A 27,965-nucleotide genomic window follows, 5' to 3' on the forward strand; every position below is an offset into this window, starting at 1 on the left:
AAACATCTCTTCCTCCCTATTTCCCAGCAACAATGGACTTTTTGTGTTGTCTCAGACTCCTTCCCCAGTGTAGGATCTTTGTCTCTTTGATGGTATTTCAAATCTGTAGTGGATAAAACTTCCTGATCATTTTTTAAATTTTATTTGGGAAGGGGAACAGGACTTCATTGGGGAACAGTGTGTATTTCCAGGACCCATCAGCTTCAAATCAAGTGTTGTCCTTTCAATCTTAGCTGTGGAGGACACAGCTCAGCTCCAAGTCCAGTCGCCATTTTCAATCTAGTTGCGGGGGGCGCAGCCCACCACCTCTTGTGGGAGTCAAACAGGCAACCTTGTTGTTGAGAGCACACACTCTACCCATCTGAGCCATGCGGCCTCCCCCAAAGCTCCTGATCTTTATAAGCTTCAGTGTTCTCATCTGTAAAACAGATAATAATAGTGCCTAATTAAAAAAACTATTGTGAGGAGTGAGTCATGTATGTTCAGCCCTTAGGAGTGTCTGGCATACAGTAAGTGCTCAATAATTGGGAAATATTGTTAAGTTCATGCTGTCAGATTGTCTGCTTGTTTTGCTCTCCCTGCTGACACCTTTGGTTGCTAGTCTATCTTATCCAAAAGGAATTACTTCCCACTACCAAAATAACCTTAGGTGGAATGAAATAAGTGCTAAATGTATGCAAAGCTGATCAAGGGGAGGCCAAGAGGCCTATGTGGGACTCAAATGTAGTCATTTGGAAGTAACTCCATGGAGGCTTCCCAAATACACTGACAAGATTGAAAGAAACTAATGTGTCTTACAACTTTAAACTTATATCTCATCCTCAGGCAGACACACTTTTGTCTTAATACCAATGTACTATGAATTAGTATTTCCTACATCTTACTTGGACATTGAGTGCCGTATGTGGGACATTTTTATGTTTGTGACTCAAATTACTTCATTCCAGCAAACTCTGTAAGTATGTTAGTCACTCGCATACCTAGCTCCTAGCAATGGTGAATGTATTACATAGTAAAGTGAGTGGACTCTACATCTCGACTGCCTGGGTTTGAATCCACCACTTCCAAGATCTGAAACCCTAAGCAAGTCACTAAACCTCTTTGTGCATCGGTTATTCCATTTGTAAAATGAGGATGACAGTATCTACTTCAGAGTTTTGTGAGCATTAGTTGATGTATGAAAAATGCTTTATGTGTTTGCCATTAGCAGTGTCGTAACTAGAACAATTACATTGCACTTTTTATTATTAAAAAAAAGTGGTGGTGGTGGGGGGAGAAAGGACCTGGGCCTTTTCTGACTTTTAAGAGGCCTCGATTATTAAAGCCACTTAGCCTTGCATAGAATTCCATTTTGGGGAGCTGGGAAACCAGAGAAATTTTCCAAAAGGAGTTGCCATTTGCATCGATCCTGGTAGGGATGCACGGAATTCCCTGGGGTGCGGGTGGGGCCGCTTTTCCCCAGGCTGTCGTGGTTTTGCGGGGCGCTGCAGCTGCCAAGCGCGTGGGACCTAGGCGGCAACCTTCGCCTCTCACTCTCTCCGTGTCGCTCCGTGGCGCCATCCGGCTCCCTTCTCCTCCACCAGGGGGCCCCGTGGTGCCACCTCCCGCTCCAGCCCTGAGTCACGAAGACTCCCAGCGGCTCGCTGCGTGCCGGACGTGACAAATGCTAGCCGCACGTCCCACTAGTTCCCTCTTGACGGACAGCGCCTCGAAGCAATGGCAGCGCACCGGGGCCTTTGGGATGCCTCCAATAGCGGCTGCTGTGCACGGCGCCCTGGGAGAAGCGGCCGGGAAGGGGCGGGGCTGGGGGCGGGGCGGCGGGGCCCGCGCGCAACTCGGCATTCTGCACGCTACCACCAGCGCAAGACAGTCGCCGTCTCCGCCGCTGTCTAGACCCTCCGGCCTCTCGCCGCTGCTATATTGTCAAGATGTCGCTCTCTAACAAGCTGACTCTGGACAAGCTGAACGTGAAGGGAAAGCGGGTCATTATGAGGTAATTCTGCACATCTGCCCGCACGCCCTCGGGGCTCTGCCGCAGCCTCTCCGGCCAGGGCCGACTTGCTTCCCCGCCTGCCCAAAGTTGTTTTTAGCCCTTGGCTCGGCCCTTTGGGTCCTGGCCAACCTAGGCAAGGCTGCCCACAATTGTGGCTGAGGCTTTGCCCGGGTTTGACAATTTCTAACCTCATTTTCCCCAGCCCAGGAAGCGAGCCGTAATTTCCCTTTCGGCGTAGACCCACCGAGAAAAGGCTCAGATTGCAGGGACCCAATTTGCCCTCTTTCCTATTCCTACCTTGCGGTTCCGTCGCCTCCAGCTCCCAGTCGGCGATGTGGGACCTGAGGCTTAGCCTGCAAATCCCTAGGCCCCAAGGCAGGGACCTTGAAAGGTCATTTGTTAGTTTCCCTTCCCTACCGTCTTCTACCATCCTAGGCAAATGATAAACGACCTGCATTTCAAAGGTCCCTGCACAAGAGGAAATTTTTCCCAGAGGGTGTTGATTTAGATGTTAAGGGGTAGACCACCCGTAAAGCATTTGGGGTAGGAGAGTGAAGTGGGGCGGGGCGCACCGGAGGCGGCCCTGCAGAACTTATGTAACAGGCCTCTGCTGCCCTACCGTGTGGTTGGACTCCAGGCGGTGGGGTTTGTACCGGCTGGGTTGTGACACATGCTGGGTAATGGTAGAGCAGGGTGTGGCTACTCATTCTTGCTGTTCTCCACCCTCACCCTCAGGGGTGGCTAGAGAAGCCGGATATTAGAAATGGGGAGGGCTCCCCATGCACTTTCGAGTCTTTTACTCTGCACGTGTGGATCCCTGGTCACGTAACCAACATGATTTCTCCCTTATCTGTCCAAATTACTAGTATGGTGTATGGAGCTTTTACATTTATTCTTTTTGTAATGTGTGATACATTTGTGCGTGCCAGGAGCAAAGTGCAGAAGGATAGTTAGGTATGTAACTGATGCACTTGATTGTTATACGCCTTGAGAGGATCCAAGGGTGGTGCTTTTAGGGGGGCCATAAAGGCTTGCTTTGATAGCATTGTGCATTCTTGTCCTTTTTGGGAAGTGATTGATGGATGGGGAGGCATGTGAATGGTGATTCAGCCCCTTTCCCGATATGGGCTGATTCAAGTGAGGACACCTTTTGGGTATCAACAGACTCTTAAGGCATTAAGGGATCTCCCTTTACCCTAGGCTTAAACATATGAAGGCATTATTAATTAGAGGACTGTATGAGCACCCTAAGAATTCATGTAGCTCTCCCTTCCCTCTAAGTTCATTATGGCCACTGTTAGTTTGCAAGTGACCTTCTGTGCCTTGCTATAGGAATAGTCAGAAGAACTCAATAGTTTATGGCCATGAGAAACACCTGGTGTCCACATTTTCCCAAATGATCTAGGCTTTTGCTATCTGGGCAAAGTAGGAATTACAGCCATACTAGTATTGACAAGGGCCCTTTTTACCCCTCAGATAATGTTAAGGAAAGGGGATATATCCAGTGACAAACAGGACAAGTAAACAGACGTTGGAATGCAACTAGATCATAGGTTTTAATTATTTCCTCCCATCTCCTCTACTGACCTTACCAGGTACATGGACTGTCTGAAAGACAAAAGGTGGGGCATCAGGCTGGTGGCCTTCCTACAATTGCAGTTTGGGGCTTTATAACTCTCTCCCCTGGGAAACTGGCTTGAGGAGTTACTGTATTTTGTCATGTATAATGCACACTTTTTGGCCCAAATTTGTGAGGGAAAAATAAGGATGCACATTATATATGGGTAGTACTAATTCCAAATTCCAAAGTACTAATTCCAAACATTATGTAAATGTTGTTATTTATGTTAATGAGTTAAAAGTGTAACTCTAGAAATCAACAATATCCATATGCAAAATAATACCCTGGAATACGATAATTGGTTTTGTTGAACTTAAGACGAGCTTGCAATGATGAAGAGTTATTGGCCTTCTATGATGTGTAAATATCATAAACTTGTTACTGGTACATAAAATTTCTAGTACCATAATATGTTAAAAAAAAAAGCTAACATTTCTTTATAATACAAAAATCAGGTAGCTAAATGTAAACAAATAAAAATTTGAATTAAAAAATTAAAACGAAACATTTTTTCCCCTGAAAGTTTGGGCCAAAAATGTGGGTGCACATTATGCATGGGAGTGCATTATACACAGCAAAATATGGTTACTGGGCTGGCTGGGAGTAGGACTGTAGGAGGTGCTTATCTTTTCTCCCTCTGGACCTAATATGAAATATCTTGCTGCCCAAGAGTTCAAAGTTTCATTCAACACGGATTAACCTCGAGCCCTGGAATGATTGGCTAGTCCTGTTTTGCTGATGGAAAATGACCTGTCCAAGGTCAGTGAACTAGCAAATTGGTGGCACAGCCAGGACTAGAATTGGGTCTCTTTGGCTACTGGCCAGATCCCCTGAATACTGGGACATAGTGAACAAGGACAGGTTAAAACAGACCTTTTGTCTGCTGAAGGTTGTAGTCAATAATCCGTCCCCACCCCCCAATCTGGATGAATTCTATTTATTTGACTTGAGGACAGGAAGTTACTTTGTTCCCTGATTACTAACTGTCTCTTTGAACAGAGTAACATTGTAGCATTACTTTTTGGCAAGCCTAGGCAGCCATGCCTTGTCAGCTTAGATTTCTTTTTGTTTCAGTGCTGTTGTGTGGTGGTTCTGACAGTGTTTCACAATTGGGGCCTCTTGAGTAGTGGCTGCTTCACTTGCCTCCTCTCAGATGCCCTGTTAGTTGAATCTTCTGGCCCCGGCTTTTGATTGCCAAGGGAAATTGATTTGTTGAGGGAACTTTAGATAGTCAGAAACCTCTGACTGAATAATTACCAGATTCCACCTCAGTTTTTTAGGACACCAGTTGACCTTACCTTTGAGTAAGTTTCCTGCTTGCTTTTGCGATGTCATTTCCTTTCTTCCTCTCAGAGGTTATCAGTCAGACTGCTTTGCTGACTGTGAAGCACTCCCCTTTTGCTTGTCCGCTCCCCCACCCCATTTTTTTAAACCTCACTGCTTTTTTTTCTAACATGTTGTAGCTTGTTAAGCAGCAGACTTGATGCGGAAAAGAAATGGAAAGGAAAAACTGAGAGCAGAGGGAAAAAAAAACTCTCTACAACTGCCGTAATACTTCAGTTTTCCAGTCAGGGACAAAGACTCAAGGATGTACATGGTTCCTTTGAGAGTTTTTAATGGCACTGGCGAGGACTCTTGAGATTTCAGGTGATCGAGACTTGACATTCCAACTAAATCAATATTTTTAACATTTTATTTTTTTTATTTTTTATTTTTGTATTTTTTTAAATATTTTTTTATTGGGGAAGGGGAACAGGATTTTATTGGGGAACAGTGTGTTCCAGGACTTTTTTCCAAGTCAATTTGTTGTCCTTTCAGTCTTAGTTGTGGAGGGTGCAGCTCAGCTCCAAGTCCAGGTGCCGTTGTTAGATGCTGGGGGCGCAGCCCACCATCGCTTGTGGGAGTCGAACCGGCAACCTTGTGGTTGAGAGGACGCACTCCAACCAACTGAGCCATCCAGGAGGCAGCTCAGCTCAAGGTGTCGTGTTCAATCTTAGTTGCAGGGGGCGGAGCCCACCATCCCTTGTGGGACTTGAGTTGAACCGGCAACCTTGTGGTTGAGAGCCCACAGGCCCATGTGGGAATCGAACCGGCAGCCTTCGGAGTTAGGAGCACAGAGCTCCAACTGCCTGAGCCACCGGACCGGCCCTTAACATTTTATTTTGAAGTAATAGATTCACAGGAGGTTGCAAAGATAGTAAGAGGTCCTGTGTTTACCCAGTTTTATCCATTGGCTACATCTTACATCATTATAATATAATATCAGAAGTAGGAAGTTGACTTTAGAATAAAATATAGTCCTGTGCTGTTTTATTACATGTGTAGAATTGTGTAACTCCCATCACAATCAAAATACAAAATAACTTTTGTTTGATCACCACCAAGATCTCCCTCATACTACCCTTCAGTCATGGCCCTTCTCTCTCCATTCCTTACCTCTGGCCACTACTCATCTGTCCTCTGTTTTTAAAATTTTGTCATTTCAAAACTGTTATATAAGTGGAATCACACAGTGTGTTACCTTTTGCGATTGGCTTTTTTTCACTCAGCATAATGCCCTCAAATTTATTCAAGTTGTGGAATGCATCAGTAGTTCATTCCTTATATTGCTGAATAGTATTCTATGGTATGGATTTTCCACCATTTGTTTAGCCATTCACCCACTGAAAGACACCTGGGTTTCCAGTTTGGGGCTATTACCAATAAAGCTGATGTGAACATTGAACATTTGTGCACAAGTCTTGATATGGACATATGCTGTCATTTCTCTTGGGTAAACACCTGGGAGTAGAATCGTTGGGTCATATGCTTGATCTTTTGAGGAATTCTCAGACTGTTTTCCAAAGCAGTCACACAATTTTACATTCCCACCAGCAGTGTATGAGTGATCAGTCTCTGCATCCTTGCCAGCATTTGGTGTTATTATGTTTTTATTTCAGCCGTTCTGATAGGTGTGTAGTGATATCTGACTTCATGCCTATGGTTAAGCTTGGGAGTATTTCAGGGAGGGAAAGGAAATGGTGCAGATCTTATGTAGAATGGAACAAGTGGAATGGGTAGGCAAGAGCAGTTTCTATGGTAGAGTCCACAGAGGGGAGGGGCTAAAAGCAGAGCTGTCGTTGAGAGTCTAGGAGATGATAAGGGGAGGTAATCCACAGGCAATGAGGGGAGAGTACAAGTCCAATTCTCATCAGTATGCTATGCCATGGCAGTTTGGTTAGGTAGATGAGACAGTCTTGAGTGTTTCTGCCCTTAGAATTTCCTCCCTGTAAGGGCTTGGGGGTAGGGAGCAGCACTGTGAGGGGTGGCTTATGCTCAGCCTCATGCCCTTAGCCCTTTTGACCACAGGCCTTCTGGGAGGCTGTAGGGGAGAGAAAATAACCTGTGGTAAATGGATACTAGAGCCTCTTTGGAATGTACTTTAAGGCTGGCGAGGGCCTTGTTCAGGATATTTAAAGAAAATGGTTAGAATCAGAATCGAGTAACCTGAAACTAAGGAGAGTGAATTTCTTCAGAAGTTTATGTATACCACCTTTACTTTTGAAGACTTTCTTTAATTAAAATATTTGAATATAGAATTATTCCCTCAAACCACCTTTGGAAAGGCTGCTCTTCAGTGAGGTAGATTGGAGTATAGGCATACCTCGCTTTATTACACTTTATCACACGGGTATTGCGTTTTTGTTACAAATTGAAGGTTTATGCAATCCTGCATTGAGAAAGTCTGCAGGTGTCATGTTCCAACATTTGCTCACTTCGTGTCTCTGTATCACATTTTGGAATTTCTTGCAATCTTTCAAAGTTTTTCATTAACATTGTATTTGTTATGGTGATCTATGATCAGTGATCTTTGATGTTACTGTTGTAATTGTTTTGGGGTGCCACGAATTATACCCATATAGGACAGCAAACTTACTAGTATTGTGTGGGTTCTGACTTGCTCAGCCAACTAGCCGTCCCCCCATCTCTCTCCCTCTCCTTGGGCATCCCTATTCCTTGAGACACAACAATATTGAAATTAGGCCAGTTAATAACTCTACAAATGGCCTCTAAGTGTTCAAGTGAAAGGAAGAGTTGCACATCTCTCACTTTACCTCAAAAGCTAGAAATGATTAAGCTTAGTGAGGAATGCATATCAAAAACAGATAGGTCGAAAGCTAGGTTTCTTGTGCCAAACACTTAGCCAAGTTGTAAATGCAAGTACTTGAAGGAGATTAAAAGTGCCATTCTGGTGAACATGTGAATAATAAGAAAGCAAAACAGCTTTATTGCTGATACGGAGAAAGTTGTGGTCTGGATAGAAGATCAGGCCAGCCACAACACAACGTTTCATTAAGCCAAAGCCTAATCCAGAGCAAGGGCCTAACTCTCTTCAATTCTTTGAAGGCTGAAAGAGGTGAGGAAGCTGCAGAAGAAAAGTTTGGAACTAGCAAAGGTTGGTTCAGAGGCTTAAGGAAAGAAGTAACAGAACATATAGTGCAAGGTGAAGCAGCAAGTGCTGATGTAGAAGTTGCAACAAGTTATCTAGGATATCTAGCTAAGATCATTAATGAAGGCGGCTACATTGAACAACAGTTTTGCAAATGAAGACAGAACAGCCTTATATTGGAAGAAGACGCCATCTAGGACTTTCTTTAATAGCTAGAGAGGAGTGGTCAGTGCCAGGCTTCAAAGCCTCAAAGGGGGCCGGCCTGGTTGCTCGGGCGGTTGGAGCTCCATGCTCCTAACTCCGAAGGCTGCCGGTTCGATTCCTACATGGGCCAGTGGGCTCTCAACCACAAGGTTGCCAGTTCAGTTCCTCGAGTCCCGCAAGGGATGGTGGGCTCCGCCCCCTGCAACTAAGATTGAACACGGCACCTTAAGCTGAGCTGCTTCCCTGATGGCTCAGTTGGTTGGAGTGCATCCTATCAACTGCAAGGTTGCCAGTTGGATTCCTCGACTCCCGCAAGGGATGGTGGGCAGCGCCCCCTGCAGCGAAGATTGAACACGGCACCTTGAGCTGAGCTGCTTCCCTGATGGCTCAGTTGGTTGGAGCGCATCCTCTCAACCACAAGGTTGCCAGTTGGACTCCCGCAAGGGATGGTGGGCTGTGCCCCCTGCAACTAGCGATGGCAACTGGACCTGGAACTGAGCTGCACCCTCCACAACTAAGACTGAAAGGACAACATGAAGCTAAACGGCACCCTCCACAACTTAGATTGAAAGGACAACAACTTGACTTGGAAAAAAGTCCTGGAAGTACACACTGTTCCCCCAGTAAAGTCCTGTTAAAAAAAAATCTAAAACTAAATTTAAAAAAAAAAAGCCTCAAAGGACGGGCTGACTCTCTTGTTAGGGGCTAATGTAGCTGGTGACTTGAAGTTGAAGCCAGTGCTCATTTACCATTCAGAAAATCCTAGGATCCTTAAGAATTATGCTAAATCTGCTGTGCCTATGCTCTATAAATGGAACAAAGCCTGGAGGACAGCACACTTGTTTACAACATGGTTTACTGAATATTTTAAGCCCACTGTTGTTGCTCAGGGAAAAAAAAGGATTCCTTTCAAAATGTTACTACTCATTGACAATGTACCTGGTCACCCAAGAGCTCTGATGGAGATGAGATAAATGTTGTTTTCATGCCTGCTAACACAAAGTTCATTCTGCAGCCCATGGATCAAGGAGTAATATTGACTTTAAAGTTTTATTATTTAAGAAACACATTTTGTAAGGCTATGGCTGCCATAGATAATTATTCCTCTGCTGGATCTGGGCAGAGTCATTTGAAAACCTGGAAAGTTTTCGTCATTCCAGATACTATTAAGAACATTCGTGATTCATGGGAAGAAGTCAAAATATCAACATTAACAGGCGTTAGGAAGAAGTTGATTCCAATCCTCGTGAATGACTGTGAGGGGTTCAAGACTTCAGTGGAGGAAGTAACTACAGATGGAAACTGTTGTAGAAATAGCAAGAGAATTAGAAGTGAAGCCTGAAGTTGTGACACTGAATTGCTGTGATATCATGATAAAACTTTAATGAATGAGGAGTTGCTTCTTATGGATGAGCAAAGAAAGGGATTTCTTTAGCTGGAATCTACTGGTGAAGATGCTGTGAAGATTGTTGAAATGACAGCAAATAATTTAAAATGTTATATAAACTTAGTTGATGAAGTAGCATCAGGATTTGAAAGGGTTGACTCCAATTTTGAAAGGAGTTCTGTGGGTAAAATGCTACCAAACAGCATTGCGTGCTACAGAGAAATTGTTCATGAAAAGAAGAGTCAATCAATGTGGCAAACTTCATTGTTGTCTTATTTTAAGAAATTGCCACAGGCACCTCAGTCTTGAGCAATCACCACCCGGATCAGTCAGCAGCTATCAACATTGAGGGAACACCCTCCACCAGCAAAAAGATTACAATTTGCTGAAGGCTTGGATTATGGTTAGCATTTTTCAGCAATAAAGTATTTTTTAATTAAGGTATATATACATTGTTTTTTAGACATAATGCTGTTGTGCATTTAATAGACTACAGTATTATGTAAAAGTAACTTTTATATGTACTGCAAAGCCAATAAAATCATGAGACTCACTTTATTGTTGATATTTGCTTTATTGCATTGATCTGGAACCAAACCCGCAATATATCTGAGGTATGCCTGTACTCACAGTAGGCAAGATATGGATACCACTTAAGTGTCCATCTATGGATGAATGGCTAAAGAAGATTTGGTATATATGTAAAGTGGAATATTATTCTTCCACGAGAAAAAAGGAAATCCTGCCCTATGCAACAACATGGATGGACCTTGAGGATGATATCCTAAGTTAAATCAATCAGAAGTATTTTTAATTAAGGTTTATATGCCTTTTAAGATATAATGCTATTGCACACTTAATAAACTACAGTATAGTGTAAACATACTTTTGTATGCAATAGGAAACAAAAAAAATGTGTGAGACTCTTTATTGCAATATTCACTTTATTGTGGTGGTCTGGAATTGAACTTGAACTATCTCTGATGTATGCCCATATAGGCCTAGGGGATTTAGAATATTGATGGTCTTCTTAGTAGGCTTAGGATCTTGTAACCGTCTGCCAGGCCTCAGCCTTTGAGAGGAAGGACTAGGAATGGAGCTTTATGATCAAGCATGGCAGCAGTCTTCTTGACTAGCTCGTACCTTTCCCTGTAGTCCCGTAGCACATGCTGCTAGCTGTTTTTAGTGTAAACAGCAGTATAAATGAAGCCAGAGGTGCCATGCCAGAGGAACTGCCTTTCATGTTTTATGCCTCAAATCTTTGAAATGTTAAAACGGCAGAATAACCCTTGGACTGGGCCTACACAATATTTTGTTCCAAAAAACTGTTTGCAAAGATAACAAGAAATCAGTTATTATGATTGGTGACTACTGGAAAGAAAGTTAGAAACATTGTTTAGAATTAACATCACTATGTTATATTATCTGCACGGGTAGAAATGCCTTCCTTCTATTGATGTACTTGGTCCCCTTCCCTTTCTCATAAATGCCCATTGCTTTTTGTCTCCTAATTGGAATACTATTTGGACTTCTGCCTTACTCAGTGAGTCCCAAATAGCTATTTTTATTGATCTCTATAAATGCTTATTGCCTCTCACTTTGAAAAGTCTCTTATTTGTAGGTTAACATTAGTAATGGTTGATCTGCCTTTTTTGCTCTTGTGATTGGCTTCTTTTTTTATTTATTAAATTTATTGGGGGTGGCCTTTTTTAGTAAAATTATATAGGTTTCAAGTGTACATTTCTATAATACATCACCATATATTTGACCCCCTTTTCCCTCTTCTAGCACCCCTCCCCCGCTTACCCTCTGGTAACCACTAAACTGTTGTCTGTGTCTTTGAGTTTTTGTTTCTTTGTTTGTTTGTCTTGTTCCTTTGTTGCTTTCAGTAGATACGGTACATATACACAATGGAATACTACCTGGCCATAAGAAAAGATGAAATACTGCCATTTGTGACAACATGGATGGATCTTGAGATTATCATGCTAAGTGAAATAAATCAGAAAAAGTGGAGAATCATATGACTTCCTTTATAAATGGGATATAAAACAGATCTGCCTTTTAAATCACAGAATTATATTTTGGAGAAACATTAACATAATAATAGTTACCACTTTCATGGTATTAACTGTGGCCCAGATACTCTTCTAAGAACTTTACAAATTGCTAACTCATTTAATTCTCACAGTAACTGTGAAGTAGATACTATTATCCACATTCTACAGATTTAGAAAGAAATCACTTAAAAAGGATCTTAGCAGACAAAACTTAGACCTTACAAAAAGCTACCACACGTTGTTTTCAGTCAGATTGAAGTAGGCTGAGGTTCCAAGGAGTTTAGAAGAAGGGGGAAGAAATTACCGTTCTTAAAAATGGTAAAGCAGTAAACTGCTGGTTAAGAAAGGAGAGACTGCAGTAAATTATTGCTTGTACCATCCTGATCACTTCCTTTCTAATTACCTGTTTGTCTGGTGGGCAAGGTCATGTGTTCCACTCACTCCTCTCAGGCTCTTTTGAAAGAGGCCATCTTATTTTTGCTGTTTTGCTTGAAAGATACTGTATAAACTTGGTCTTGGACACTGGGTTTCTGTCTGGTCTCGAGGCCTCAGGCTTTCTCCAAAAAGTGTGTTCTCTTGATGTGTTTTATTTTTCTAGTTATTATTTTTTTTCTTTTGAGTGATGTTAGCTTCATAAGGACCGAGAAATAATATCAAAGGACTCAGAATCAAGATGTGTTCGTTATTACCCCTCATACCTCCAGCTGCCACTATTATTAGATACTGTCATGCTAGGCCCACATAGAAATCTTTTTAGATGGAACAGGGTTTAACTTCTTAGTTCTTTAGGGCTAGTTCCTATTATTTAAATTAGATTTTATTTTTTATTTTATTATTTATTTTTTTAAGGAGGGCACAGCTCACAGTGGCCCATGTGGGGATCGAACTGGCAGCCTTGGTGTTATCAGCACCACGCTCTAACCAACTGAGCTAACCATCACCCCTTATTTAAAAAAAAATTATCTTGTAAAGTACGAGATACATACTGAAAAGGGCACAAATCATAAGCTAAAAGAATTATCACAAAATGAGCATATTTGTGCAATCACCCAGGTTAAGAAATAGAACATTACCAGAACCCCAGAAGTCCCCTCTGGTGTCCTATCCTAGTCACCACTCTCACCCTCCTCCCCATAACTAACCACTATCTTGTCTTCTAATACCGCTTACTGTTTTTAAGGTGAGTTTTGAACTTCCAATTTTTTTAACTGGTTTACTAAAAGTGCTTCTAATCTTTGAGAGAACAATACATTGGTCATGGCTCTGAACCTGAAACTGTGTTTCTTTCTTAGAGTGGACTTCAATGTTCCTATGAAGAACAACCAGATAACGAACAACCAGAGGTAAGGTCCCTGCTTAGCCTTGAGCTAGGTTTATGTGCATGGATGTGGGTATAAAGGATGAAATGGTTTTCCTTTCTTACTGTGGAACTGTGGTAACTTATGCCGTATGATCTTGGCTTTCCACCAACCCACCATCTGTTCTGTTTTCTTATGAGAATGTAGAAATTGAAAAAAAAAATTAAAGTGATGTTTTTTCTGCCCCCATTTTTTGAAAATTTGAAGAATTTGGGGTTATGCATGTTTTTTTTTTTTCTTTTTTAATTAAATTTATTGGGGTGACAATTGTTAGTAAAATTACATAGATTTCATATTGCATGTTTTAAAAAATGTCAGAATTTAAAGTTACTAGACTTCCCTTGCAAAATGAAGAACTCTGCAAAAGAAGGATTTTTTTAATACCAATAATTATTAAGCTTACATGTAGTGTTCCAGATGGCCCAGATAAAATCAGTTTTTGAGAACTTTGATTTAAGGGAAAGGACTTCAGAAGTAGTATTTTCGGTCTGCTTAGGCTGCTTCCAATGTCTTGGCTCCTAGATTCAGAAGCAGAAATTTTAGATGGTAGTACTGCTTTTGCTTTTGACTAGATTGTTGTTTTTTAAAAAACTTTTATTTATTTAAGTTTGTTCTTCTAGGACCCATCCTCTAGTTGTTTCAATCTAGTTGTGGAGGGAGCAGCTCAGAGTGGCCTATGTGGGGATCGAACCTGCAACCTTGTTGTTAAGAGCACTGCCCTCTAACCAACTGAGCTGACCGGCTGCCCCTTGACTAGATTGTAAAAGAATGTTTTGATTTAACTTTTTTTTCATTTACAGTTGACATTAAACATTATTTTGTAATAGTTTCGGGTGTACAGTATAGTGGTTAGACATTTATATAATTTATGAAGTGATCCCCTGACTAGTCTAGTACCCACCTGGCACCATACACAGTTATGACAATATTATTGACTGTATTCTCTATGCTTTACTTTACATCCCCTTGACTGTTTCATAACTATCAATTTGTACTTCTTAGTCCCTTCAACTATTTTGAATTTTAAGTGAAGGGTTTGACCTGGAAAGATGCTTTCCAGACCAATGCTGGCTAATGTAAATATAATATGAGCTGCATGTAATTTAAAATTTTCTAGTTGTCACATTAAAAAAGTAAAAAGAAATGGGTTAACTTAATTTTAGAAATATATTGTATTTAATCCAGTAAGTCCAAAATAATGATTTTAATATGTAATCAATAAACCACTCAAAGGGCGTTTAACTTTTTTTCTATTAAGTCTCTGAGATCCAGCATGTATTTTACACTTACAGCACATCTCAGTCTGGGCTAGTCACATTTCTAGTATTAAAGAGGTACATGTGGCTGACAGCTACCATATTGGGCAGTACAGGTCTAGACCCAGAGCATGTTCAGATATGGGCCCCAGAGTAGAGCCTGACAATCTGCCAAGCACATTTCTGCTGTACAGGGGTACAAGGCAGCTCTGACTTTTCTTGATTTTCATTATTCTCTGTAGCACACAGAAAAGATCGGAAATATGCCTATCAAGGTATTTTATGAATAAAAAGCAGAGAAACATGTCTGAGTAGATCTTTTCATTTTCAGAAATCCATGGAGTTGATTAACAAAATGAAGCATTAGAAATAATAAAACTTGCCAGTCAGGGATACCCCGTGGCTTCATTGGGCAGACTTTGGACCTGATAAATGTTTTCTCTTTATTTGGTATAAATGAGTTTTTATATCTGCCAAATAGCATACGCTATTTTAGAAACATAACTAGGTTTTTTATTACTCCATATTCTGCTGAAATGTCACCTTAGCAGAGAGACTTTCTCTGGCCACCCTATCTAAAATCCCTTCCACCACTCTTCCCCAATCATTCTTGTCCCCCTATCTTGCTTTCTGTTCTCCATAGCTCTTATAACCATCTGAGATAGATATGCTTTGGTTGTTTATTGTTTGTTATCTCTCCCATCATTAGAATTATGCTTCCATGCAAGCAGAGACTGTTTTATTTACTGTTGTATTCTCAGAATCTGGAACAGTATCTGGCACAAAAGAAGCCTTCAATAAATATTTGTTCAATAAATAAATGATTTTCTTTGTTATCAATTTTTTTTCTTAAAGACTGGCAAAAATGGAAAGTTAGTATCAGGCTTGTAACAAAAATTTGAAATAATGTTTAAAGGAAGTTTAATAATTTTTTGGTTATACTGTAATGTAGTAAATGTGATGCATCATGTAAACCATATTCTCTATAATGCATATATATTTTTTCCTACATAAAAAAGTGACTTAGGATCTGTAATGAGTGCAGAAAAGTTACTACAACTCTCTCCAAATTTCCTTTAATGGTTTTAAGATTTAGAGATTTTATATTTTTTCCAGTCACATAAGAGGGGTGTTTCAGGGTCCTCAAGACCATCTACATGTTTAGTGATTTGCTAGGACTTGCAGGACTCAGCATATAGTTCTCACTGTTAAGTTTATTACAGTGAAAAGATGCATATGACAGGATGAGCAATAGGAAAAGACACAGGCAGAGTCTGGAGAAATCCATGCGTGGGCTTCTGATGCCCTCTACCTCCTGCGAGAAGATACACTGAGTGTGCTCCTTTCTCCAGCAACGAAAAATGCAGTAATTTTGTACCATGTTTTTGCCCAGAAAAGCCCATTAGAGACTCGGTCCCCAAGGTTTCTATTGGGAGCTGGTCCTGTAGGTGCCCTCTACCTATGCAACTACCAAAATTCCAGATACCCAGAGGGAAGTAGGTGTTCAGCATAAATGGCCTTGTTTGTGGTCTGGGAACAGTGAGTGGCCCTTGTCAGTTAAAGAACTGAGGGACCCCTTCAAAAGTCAAGTTGTAGACACCAGCCAAGAGTCAACCTTGCAAGCAGGTCCTTCAAAAGATAGCAGCTTCAGGCCTGCTAGCTATGTTACCTCTTTCCTGCACAAAGGGCAGAACATGAGAATGTACAATCCTAGTTGGTGGTTTGGCATCGTAATTAACTTCTTGCCCTGAACATGAGCCTGAGGATCATCATTGAGTTGCCGAAAGTAGATCTGAAGGAATTTGGAGAAGAAAAGGCCCTTATGTTTTATGAGGTCATGAATAAAATATTTCCCACTAATTCCTAGGAATAACCTTGCTGTACCTGCTGTCTCTTTTTGGTTGCAGGATCAAGGCTGCCATTCCAAGCATCAAATTCTGCTTGGACAATGGAGCCAAGTCAGTTGTTCTTATGAGTCACCTAGGCCGGCCTGATGGCGTCCCCATGCCTGACAAGTACTCCTTGGAGCCAGTTGCTGTAGAACTGAAATCTCTGCTGGGCAGGTGAGTGCCAGGCTCTCGTGCTCGTGGACTGTGTGACAGATGTTGTTAAGCATGTTGTTACTGGTTCTTACCTTTCAGACTGCTCAAGTGTCTCTATCTTGTGCTCTCCCCAGGGATGTTTTGTTCTTGAAGGACTGTGTGGGCCCTGAAGTGGAGAAAGCTTGTGCTGACCCAGCTGCTGGGTCTGTCATCCTGCTGGAGAACCTTCGCTTTCATGTGGAGGAAGAAGGGAAGGGAAAAGATGCTTCTGGGAACAAGGTTAGGATCTGTGATTTTTGACATTAGTGGGGATGAGGAGGGATGAGTCTATAAAGGGCTGTGATTGAAGAATAGAGGAAGCTCATGTTTATTTTTCCTTAGATATCTATTCTGGAAGTATACATATAAAATACACAGCTTGATGAATCATCAAAGTAAACACCTGTGTAGCCATCACCTAGGTCAAGCAATAGAATATTGCCAGCATCTCAGAAGCCCTCTTTATGTTCAAGGGGTTAGGAAATACCTTTGAAAAATATGTGAACGTTTGGGTATAAGAATATTCAGAGAACATGCTACTTATAATTGTTCCTTTGTTCCACACCTAGCCTATAATACATGAGAATTTTTTCTGACAGTATGTGATAATTCTATTGAAGCGTAAGCTGTGATTCCCAAGTACTGACAGCAGACATTCACAGGTAGTTGTGCGGGTGAGTGTCCACACTACACAAGGTATTCCTCAAGCAGAGTCAGTGGTAGATTTTTTGTTTGTCAAGGCTGGAACAATTTTTCTAAGCGACAGGCCCTAGTGTGTTAATGGAAGGACAATCTGTATTATTTAGAAGGGAAATTAAAGCTTGAGCTTGGTATTTTGAAACTAATTAAATTTCATATGATTGGGATTTTCTTATAAAATAATTGTGTGAGCAGAAAAAGTACTTTCCTAAAGTCAAGTGGAAATGGACTATTTGGGACAATTGATTGTAGTTGGTAAATGATGGTTATAATAATAATTGCCTTGGATTTAAGGCATTTTTCTTAAGTGTAAAGCATTTTTTTTCAAATTTTTCTTTAAGATAAGGAAGTACAAGTATCATAATTTCATAAAGAAACTAAGTCTCAGAAAGGCAGTCATTTGACTAAAGTTAGAGGCAGTGGTTCTGTTGCTGGGCTTTCTCTATAGCTCAGTCCATTAGATAAGCAAAGTTTTTCTGTAAAAGGCCACACAGTAAATATTTTAGGCTTTGTGGGCCATACAGTCAGTCCCAACCATATATGGTCTCTGTTGGAACTGCTCAACTTTGCTGTTGTGCAGAAGCAACCATAGGAACACACACACACACACACACACACACACACACCCTAAAAAAGAACCAAAAAAAATTTTCAAAAAGCAGCCATAGAGAACCTACAAAACATTACTGTGACCTGACCACCAGAATTCAAATATTGACTACTAAAGCTGACTCTTTGAGGATGATTTGGAATTTGCCTTATTAGAAGAAAGGAAGCTGAAGGCACTATTTTAGTACTTTTCGAATCTTAAGGTCTTTAGTGTCTTGGGGAATAAGATGATCTGAGGCTAGTGTCTCAGTCGCTTGTTGTACTTCTGACATTTCTTAAGGTTATCCGAGTGCCTGCTTTCAAGCAGTTTCTTTTCTTAGCACTGCAAGCCCTGGTCTTGCCTTACCCTGCCTTTGGCATGGTCTTACTATAATAGTAGGAGTCACATGCTGGCCTAAAATTTGGTGCCCTTTTAGACGGAAACTCAAGCTGCACAGACTCTAAGGTTTAGAAGTGACAGGCGGCAACCTGCAAATTGAGGCGAAACCTTTTATTCAGGAAGTGGTGAACCAACAATGCTAGTCTGTGACTTTTTAGTTAGTTAACTTTACATTTAGTCTCCAGTGGCTTTCAATGCTTAAAATTTCAGGATCCAGTCATGAGTTTAAAATGGATAAAAAAACCCAATGTAAGGACATAAAATGTTTCCTTTATTCAGTGTACCTGCATTGGTCTTTTGGGAGCATGATCTTCCTTCTAGTTATTGGCAGATCAAAAATGAGAAATGCGTTCTCATTATTATTAATTTCTATAGCACTTTTTAAATTAAATTTATTGGGGTGACATTGGTTAGTAAAATTATATAGGTTTCAAGTGTACATTTATATAAAACATCATCTATATATTGCAATATGTGTTCATCACCCAGAGTCAGTTCTCCTTCTATCACCATATATTTGACCCCCTCTTCTAGCATCCCCACTCCCGCTTTCCCCTCTGGTAACCATTAAGCTGTTGTCTGTGTCTATGAGTTTTTGTTTCTTTGTTTGTCTTGTTCCTTGTTGCTTTCAGTTTTATATCCCACATATCAGTGAAGTCATGGTTCTCGACTTTTTCTGTCTGAATTATTTTGCTTAGCACGATAATCTCAAGATCCATCCATCTTGTCACAAATGGCAGTATTTTATCTTTTCTTATGGCTGAGTAATACTCCATTGTATATATGTACCACATCTTTATCCAATCATCTATCAGAGGACACTTTTGTTGTTTCCATGTCTTGGCCACCATGAATGATGCTGCAATGAACATAGGGGTACATATGTCTTTACAGATAAATGTTTTTAGACTTTTTGGGTAGATACCCAGGAGAGGGATTGGTGGGTCATATGGTAATTCTATTTTTAATTTTTTGAGGAACCTCCATACTGTTTCCCACAGTGGCTGTACCAATTTACATTCCCAGCAACAGTGTATGAGGGTTCCTTTGTCACCACAGCCTCTCCAACATTTGCTATTATTTGTCTTGTTGATGATAGCCATTCTAACAGGTGTGAGATGATATCTCATTGTGGTTTTGATTTTATAGCCCCTTATTTCATGAAGAGCTTTCAATTTGCCATTTTTCCTCAAACAGTTCTTAAACAGAGGGATTATTATGCCTTTTTTTATCATGCCTTTTCAATATATGAGAATATTTCAAGGATAGAGCGAGACTTGCCAAAGGTTACACAATAGCAGAGAAGCAATAGTTACAGAGGCTAAGCAAAAACCCAGGAATCAGACCGCCTGGGTTTGAATCTTGGCCCTGCCACTTACTAGCTGTGTGACTTCGGCAAGCCACCTGAACTCTGTGGGGTTGATAATATACTTGCCTCTGAAGGACTTCTGAGGATTAAATGACATGACAAATATAAAATATTTAACACCTGCAAAGATTGCATGGTGAATTAGTGTCAGAGCTGGGCATAGTACCCAGGTCTCGTGCCATTTGGGCAATGTTTTCATTACTACATTAATCTTCCAGTCCCCAGTGGCAGATGCTATTCCATTCTATAGAGATTATGGGGGCTCTACAGTCTTTAGTTTCAGCATTAATGACCCTGCATTCTTTGGGTCATTGGAGGAAAGCCCCTGTTCTTTGTGGCAGCTTCCTTCATCTTGGTACATAGGAGGATGCGAGTGGGCAGTGACTAAAATGAACGTCTGCTCCATACTGTGTCTTCTTCTGTGCCCTGTCTCCCTTCATCTGGCTTTCTGTGCATCTTCGCTTAGTCTCCTTCTGGAGCCTCTGTTCATCCTGCCATTCTCCTTTCTCTCCCTTTCGCTCTGGGTCCCTGGGTAGGGAGCTGACATTTCAAAGCCCTGTTTTCTTTCTCTCTCTCTCTCTCTCTCTCTCTCTCTCTCTCTCTCTCTCTCTCTCGTAAAGTTCTATTTCTTGTTTTATCAGATGCCTAACTTCGGAAAAGACCATATCAAATACCTCCTTTTAATAAATATAAAATGCTTCTGGGGTCGTTTTCTCTTGTCTTGTTTCCATCTGCCTTCTCTGTCCCAGCCTGCCCTTGTTGCTTTCATGAGGAATGTGTGTGAGGGCCTCTTTCCCTTTGCAGAAAGGCCTTGATAGCCAGCATTTTGAATCAAGTGTAATCCTAACTTATAAGGAGAATGTGTTAAAATTAGGAAATGAGTCAAGATAAGGAGAGGGAAGAATCATCAGAATCTTTTCCTAGGAGTTGGGGAGAGGCCAATGGGATGTTGTTAGTTTCATATGATTAGAGGTTAAGCCATGGTTTGGGAATCTTAGGACTGCAATTTGAGGAAAGGCGAAGGAGAGCAGAAACATGCAGAAATGACCAAAAGACCTAGAATATTTGGAAGAAAGAATAGATCCCGTTGCTAATTGTAAAAATTGATGTTCTACCAACTCAGGGTCTTTAGAGGTATTCAAAGAGGACTCTTGCTATGAAATCCTTTTACAGTTGTCTTTGCAGCCATCAACATTTCCTGTTGTTGGTTTTCCCATGTTTTGTCTTTCTCTGCAGGTTAAAGCCGAGCCAGCTAAAATAGAAGCCTTCCGAACTTCACTTTCCAAGCTAGGGGATGTATATGTCAATGATGCTTTTGGCACTGCTCACCGGGCCCACAGGTACTAAGAGTCATGTTTGATGATGAGCTGGGGCACTGTAGTCCTCTATTTCCTCAAGCAGCCCGAGCTTTTGTAGATTTCTGTATTTTACTGGGATCCTATTGGCTTCAATCTCTTTTTTTTATTTTTATTAAATTTATTGGGGTGACAATTGTTAGTAAAATTACATAATATATGGCTTCAATCTCTAATTGGAGCTACCTGTTAGACTGTGGCTCTTGTTTAGTATCCCTGATCCAAAGAGGAAATAAAAAATGTTGAGAATTGTGGAGCCATTTGTCAAACTTCATTAAGTGGTTGCTCTTTCTCAGTTTGGATATTTCATGTAAAGCTCTCCCTTTGTGAACATTTAGTATCAGGATTTTTTGCTGTTAGTAGGAAGCAAATTGTGGAATCCTCTTTTGTTGTCATCAACTGGCTGATTATTTATCGGGGTTAAACCCTTAGCCTGAAGACTAATAATTGGGTACATTAAATTATATTTAAAGTCATTGCTTTTTACTTGTTCCCCTTGACCCTGCACTATTAGTGAAAAATCTTTCCTTGTACCTGTTTTTGTTGCAGTTTAGGGATCTCTGAAGTGAAAGTATTTCAGCAATAGGAGATGGCCTCTGGAACTGGGGGAATTAGTAGGGATGGACTAAAATGTGACTGTTTCTGGTCTTTTCTAGCTCCATGGTGGGAGTCAATCTGCCACAGAAAGCTGGAGGTTTTTTGATGAAGAAGGAGCTGAACTACTTTGCCAAGGCCTTGGAGAGCCCTGAGCGACCCTTCCTGGCCATCCTGGGCGGGTATGAAGGTCATGCTTTCAGTAGTGTGTTGGCCTGGTAGTCGGCCATAAGTTGGGAGGTTTATTGTCAGCACAATCAAACTGGGTATCTGAGGAGAATTTAATAAAACGACTGTCTACACCGTAGCTTTTAGGGACACTCACAAGGGATAGTATAGTAATCTGGGGCTGGCAACAGCCATCACCATCTCTAGGCCTAAAGGAACAAAGGGAGGGAATGGTTAGCAGAATCCAGAGACAGTAGTTGCGTGGACAGGACCCTCTGATAGGAACTGTAGCTTTTGGTCAAGAGACGTAGGGATACTCATCTAGCAGGGAGTGAGCCAGGGAAATAACTATTCTAATCTCCCTTCAATCTCCTACTGATGCACCCCTCCCACCCCCTGTTGGCTGCAAGCCAGAGGGCAGGGGAACCCCTTGATACAGTCTATTTAGGTCAGCTTCCTCGGACAGAACAGGGCCAAAAAAGATAGAAGATGGTTCTGGAGGGAAGAATGGGAAAGATCCCACATAGATGCTCATCTAACAAATTTTGAGGCATTTGAGCCTTTTACATACATACAGTCTGGCACGGAAAAACTATGAAAATCTTTTCATATGTATTTAATATACCTTTCAGAACTCATTTTTCACATACCATTTATTATTTTCTCCTATGGGGAAAAGTACCATATGGATAATTATATTCTAATGGTTTAGTTAAAAATAGAAATTTCAGAATTGTGGGTCAAGAGGCTAGGAGGATAAATTTTAGATGGTAGAGACAGGGACCTGCTTGGGTCCCTAACTGCTTGGGTCAGATAGCTTCCTGTCCCTTGGCATGATTATCTAGGTAGCAGCCTCTTTATGGCTGGATGCCCCTGACCCTTACTTATTTCCATAGGACTGAACACACTCAGCATTTCCCTAGGAAAGCTGACTCTGGAGTTGGGTATCAATTTCAGGGAGCATAGTTTCTCCCCAGACTTCATGAGCCCAGTTTCAGGATCCTAAAAATAATTCAGGTGGATACAGGTTATCTGTGTCCTGGAAGCATTGCCCCTCTTGCGCACTGGGTTATAAAGGTCAGACTCTGATCTTTGCTTCACTGGAGGTTAGTATTTGAGCTGACTTTGTTCTCTAATCTTCTGTAGACCTGGAATATGGGAGTGAGTGTCACCTACTGGTTATGATTAAGTTTTACACTCAGCCTGAAAGAGCTGTTCTGGGGAAGGAAGTTGATGTGGAGGGTTGTTTTTGCCACCTTTCTTGCAGTGTAGTCTCCTTAGACCATTAACAACTTTGGGGGAAATTTTACATTTTATTAAAAAAATGTTATTATGGAAACTCAAACATGCACTGAAGTTGAGAGAAGAGTATAATAAACTCCCAGGTACCTATCACCCTGCTTCAACAATTTTTGACATTTTTGCCAATCTTGTTTCATCTCTCCTCTGATCCTTTTTTTATCAGGAATATTTTAAAGCAAGACTTAGATATCATAATTTCACTTAAAATACTTCTGTATGCACCTCATAACTGATGTGGAGATTTCTTTTAAATAACAACCCTGTTATACCTAACAAAATGTAACAGTTTCATCTATTAATACTTAGTCTGTATTCAGAAGTTTTGATAATTTCAGAAATGTCTTTTTACAGTTGGTTAGTGTGAATAAGGATCCAAACGAAGTCCATTCTTTGCATTTGGTTTTTAGGTATCTTTTATTCAATACTAGTCCCCTCTTATTATTTTCATTACATCAATTTATTGAAGAAGTAGGGAATTTGAGCTATAGAATATCCACATTTTTTAGAAGAGGTGGAGTCTGTTTTCTCCTTACTTATTTCTTCCCTCTCTCTCGTATAACAGTCAATCCGTTCTTACCCTTCGTGATGACCAGTCTTTACAAGTGAGATAAACAGTCTCTTATCATCCATTCCCCCACATCACTATTATTTTGAACCTCCATTTCACAAATCCTAGCATAGGGTCTCTCACAGGTTAGCCATCATCTTATCTTGTTTATTGAATGAAGAGGGAAACGGGCCCAAGACGATTTGTTCATTTAAGTGGGATTTAGGTAACATAGGAATGTGTATAGAAAGTAAGCTATTACTCATATGAGGGATTTTAGAGGTTGTGTTTTAAATAAATTACTTTTTCTTTAGTTTAGATCCTTTTCCTCTCATAGGGAGGTGAAAGGATGCCTGTATTTATTGTCTTAATTCCCTCTACTAGATTATAAGCTCCAAAGGGGTAGGGATCTTTGTTTTTGCCAACTGATGTTTCTCAGAGACCTAGAACAGTTTTGGCACAGAGTAAGTGCTCATTAAATGTGTTGAATCAAGTGGTCCAATAGAATAATGAATGCCGTAAAGCCAATGTCTCAGCCATTGAGCATAGACTTAAGAGTGTCAATATCTGTGTTTTTGCTCAGTATATATTAATTTGGTATATAATCTGATCCCTACTGTAGGGTTAAGACAGTTCTGAGTGGGCTCAGGGAATCCCACAGTTAGCAATCTTCCTTAGGTATAAGTAGCAATCTTAACCCTCTAATTTTATGGGGGGAGAAAGGGCAAAATAGACCCACTTGGAATTCATGGTTCCTTTAGACAATAGTGGGTCTTCTTAGCCCTTCTTGGTCTAGAGCCACACCGTAACAGGATTTCTTAGAAATGGATTAGCCTTTTGGGTTGGAGAAACATAGGGCAAAGTTGGCCAATGCTTTTGTCACTTTGTGGGATATTTCTCTGTTCCTGTGCCTTGAAATAAAAACTCAGGCTCTGTGTACTGTCACTTCCTTAGTCCATTGTTTGTTCATTTGGTGATGATTCTTGCTTTCCCTTCTAGAGCTAAAGTTGCAGACAAGATTCAACTGATCAATAATATGCTAGACAAAGTCAATGAGATGATTATTGGTGGTGGAATGGCTTTTACCTTCCTTAAGGTGCTCAACAACATGGAGGTAGGAAACCAGTGCCAACTGGATATGGAATAGCTCTCTGAGAAATAGCAATTTATGTAAATTTAAAAAAGGAAAACCGGCTTCTGACATGAGCTCTGAAAACTCCCATTTTTATTTTGACAAGTTGTTTTTCTTTTGTCTTGGAATTGTTCCTTTATATCGTATTGTATCTGGTTCCTGTCTGCTTTGTGAGGTTATCATGTTCTTAGCATAGAGGCTGATGTTCACCATCTTGGTCCCCTGTGTAGATTGGCACTTCTCTGTTTGATGAAGAGGGAGCCAAGATTGTCAAAGACCTGATGTCCAAAGCTGAGAAGAATGGTGTGAAAATTACCTTGCCTGTAGACTTTGTCACTGCTGACAAGTTTGATGAGAATGCCAAGACTGGCCAAGCCACTGTGGCCTCAGGCATACCTGCTGGCTGGATGGTGAGTCATTTGGGTGGTTGGTAGTATGAGTGAACAAAAACATTTGGTATCATTCATTCAACCAACCAACAAGCATTTTCCCCCTTCTTCCGCCTCCCCCGCAAACTCCTGTTCAAGCTGTTGTTTCTCAGTCTTGTTGTGTAGGACACAGCTCCCTGGCCCATGCTGGTATTAGGAGCCTTGCACTCCCCCCAGCTGAGGCAGTTGGTCACCAGTCATCTGGTCAGCTCACAGCAGCTCTCGCCAGCTGCCGGCCACTCACGCTGGTCTCCAATCGCTCATGGCAGCACATGGTAGCCCAAGCCAACTTCTGTCTGCTTACAGCAGCCCAGCTCCAGGGAGAGCTGTTCTTTACAATCTTAGCTGTAGGGCGCAGCTCACTGGCCCATGTGAGAATCGAACCAGTGACCCCGGTGTTAGGAGCATGGCGCTCCAACTACCTGAGCCACCAGACTGGCCCAACAAGCATTTTTAAAAGCACCTCTACAGATCTCTGTGAAAGAGGGCTCTAAATGTTGCAGTGAGCCCTCGAGCCCTCCTTGGGGAGAATCCATGGGGGAAAGCAATGGTATCAGATTGCTGCTGTCTTCATCAGTAATGTGGGGACAAAACCATTGTTTTTTTCTTTATTTATTGTTTATTAAGTACTTAACTGTTTGCTGGGGACGGTGCCATGTACTTTCATGGTTTGGGCTGTTCTGGATTGTGTTGCTACCTAGAAACCTGTGTAAGAAAAATTTCTATGAAAGCATTAAGATAGTAAAAATATACTGATTATAAATGGGGAAATGTATGTATATTAAAGACTTAATTTCAATAGTTGATTGTAGTGTTCTTCACATATTACCATTTTAATAGCTGTATAAAATTGTATCATGTTGACATACTAGTTTGCTTACTCATTTTCCTTTTGATAGTCATGTGGGTTTTATTTAGTTCAGTGTTTCTCAAAGTGTGGTCCCAAGAACAGCAGCATTAGCATCATTTTGATATTTGTTAAAAAAAATGCAAGTTCCTGGGGGCGGAGCGCAACAGTCTGTGCTCAGACAAGGCCTCCTGGTGATTGTGATGTACACCAAAGTCTGAGCAGCACTGATCTAGTTCAGTGTTTCTCACCCTTGGCACTATTGACGTCTCAGGTAGGTTTTATTTTGTTGTGGAGGGCTGTTGTTGCACTGTAAGATGTTTAAGGCATCTTTGGCTACTAGGTGCCAGTAGCACCCTCCTCACCCCCCTGCAAGTTGTGACAACCAAAAATATCTCCAGACATTGCCATGTGCTCCCTGGGGAAGGGCAGAATTGACCCTGGCTGGAAAACACTGATCTAGTTCTTCACAATCATCATAGTGTGGCTAATAATGTTTTTATCAAATAACTTTTGAGATTTTCCCTTAGACTTGATCTTCCATAAAGGGCGTGAACAGGTTTTTAAAGGACTGAAGGGTATCTTGGTTCTAGAAGAAACTTTGGTGTTCAGACTTGAGTTCTGGTCTTGGTGGAGGTGGTATTTGCCTAACTAGCTTTTTTTGGTAGCTCATCCTCTCCCTTGACTCTACCCCACAGGGCTTGGACTGTGGTCCTGAGAGCAGCAAGAAGTACGCTGAGGCTGTTGCCAGGGCTAAGCAGATTGTGTGGAATGGACCTGTGGGCGTCTTTGAATGGGAAGCTTTTGCCCGAGGGACCAAAGCCCTCATGGACGAAGTGGTGAAAGCCACTTCCAGGGGCTGCATCACCATCATAGGTAAGGGGTCCTGTATGAAGCTAATGCCAGTGGAAGTGGCAGAATTCTGATCAGAGGAAAGTAGAAGGGACATGATAACTTTTCCTAGGTTTCTTGGCACTGTTTAAATCTTGAGAGCTAAACAGGTATATAATTCATGGAGGAGCCTCTTAATGAAATGGAGTTGGGGGTTCGTCAGCTACCATTTGGGCTTGTAGAGCACACTATCCTACAGTTTTGGTGCCAATCATTTTTTTTTTCTTTCCCCTTTTTACTTTGCTTTCATTCATTAGGTGGTGGAGACACAGCCACTTGCTGTGCCAAATGGAACACGGAGGATAAAGTAAGCCATGTGAGCACTGGTGGTGGTGCCAGTTTAGAGCTCCTGGAAGGTGAGGTTCTTCCCTGGTTTTTGGCTTGTTTGGGAGAAGGATAGGGGTTATGCTGTGAGAGGTGGGTAAAATGGAGTGGAGATAGTGTATTAGCAGTCATTTTCAGCTGGGTAGTACAAGTGAAGGAACTTCAAATAAAGCTCCTGGCATCCATGTGAGGTGGGGAGGGGAGTTAGAAAGACTTACTCTCAAAGAGGTTACAGTCTAGTTGACCTGTGACCCAATATGTTAGTTACCTAACTCCTGGCCATATGTCCTCAAAAAGAGCTGACATGTTACTGAGAAGACAGAACGTGGCAGGTCTGGCTTGGTGGATCCTATACTAATACTGTCTCTGTGTGCTTTCTCAAAAACAGGTAAAGTCCTTCCTGGGGTGGACGCGCTCAGCAATGTTTAGTACTTTCCTGCCTTTTGGTTCCTGTGCACATCCCCTAAGTCAATTTAGTGCTTTCCGCATCTCTATTTGGTATTAGCTAAAATCTCCCCCCATGTCAAGATTCAGCTAGTGGCCAAGAGGTGCAGCACCAGGAACCTTAAATCAGCTGCACAGCATCTCAGCTCATCTTTACCACACCCTGGATTTGCCTACATTCTCCAAGATCCCATTTGAATTTCTTAGTGACTAAAACATTGTGCATTCTAGAGTGCACATATTTATATTTGCCTGTTGAAAGAAAGTAAGCTGTTGGCTTAGTTCTGTTTTTGGAGTAGCTTATTCTGATTAGCTTTGTCATTGTTTCGCTACTCAGCATGGAAATAAGATGAAATTACAATTGTAGGAGGGAGGGAGGGAAGGAGGGAGATGAAGTTGGTGATCTATGAAATAAATAATAAAAGTATCCATCGAAACTGGGATTTTTTTTCCTGTCATGCTTTGTTAGTTAGGGTGAGAACAGACTC

At 41.3% G+C, this 27,965-nt stretch overlaps 1 protein-coding gene across 1 annotated transcript; it reads left to right on the forward strand.

The window, feature by feature from the left end:
- The first annotated feature begins 1,816 nt into the window (after positions 1-1,816).
- On the forward strand, positions 1,817-27,920 carry PGK1 (phosphoglycerate kinase 1). Its single transcript, XM_019713594.2, has 11 exons — positions 1,817-1,993; positions 12,987-13,037; positions 16,216-16,371; positions 16,485-16,629; positions 20,682-20,785; positions 21,457-21,576; positions 24,411-24,525; positions 24,774-24,953; positions 26,517-26,694; positions 26,967-27,065; positions 27,422-27,920. Exons 1-11 carry the CDS (start codon positions 1,929-1,931, stop codon positions 27,460-27,462), a joined length of 1,254 nt encoding a protein of 417 aa, XP_019569153.1. The 5' UTR covers positions 1,817-1,928; the 3' UTR covers positions 27,463-27,920.
- The last annotated feature ends 45 nt before the right edge of the window (positions 27,921-27,965 follow it).

The sequence above is a fragment of the Rhinolophus sinicus genome, chromosome X (genome assembly GCF_036562045.2).
Source record: "Rhinolophus sinicus isolate RSC01 chromosome X, ASM3656204v1, whole genome shotgun sequence".
Classification (NCBI taxonomy): Eukaryota; Metazoa; Chordata; class Mammalia; order Chiroptera; family Rhinolophidae; genus Rhinolophus; species Rhinolophus sinicus.

Bases quoted from the DNA above. Each gene is read 5' to 3' on its own strand.
- PGK1 (XM_019713594.2), top strand. From the start codon at position 1,929: ATGTCGCTCTCTAACAAGCTGACTCTGGACAAGCTGAACGTGAAGGGA. The intron at 16,372-16,484 runs GTGAGTGCCAGG...TGCTCTCCCCAG, and splicing joins CTGAAATCTCTGCTGGGCAG to GGATGTTTTGTTCTTGAAGG. The intron at 16,630-20,681 runs GTTAGGATCTGT...CTTTCTCTGCAG, and splicing joins AAGATGCTTCTGGGAACAAG to GTTAAAGCCGAGCCAGCTAA.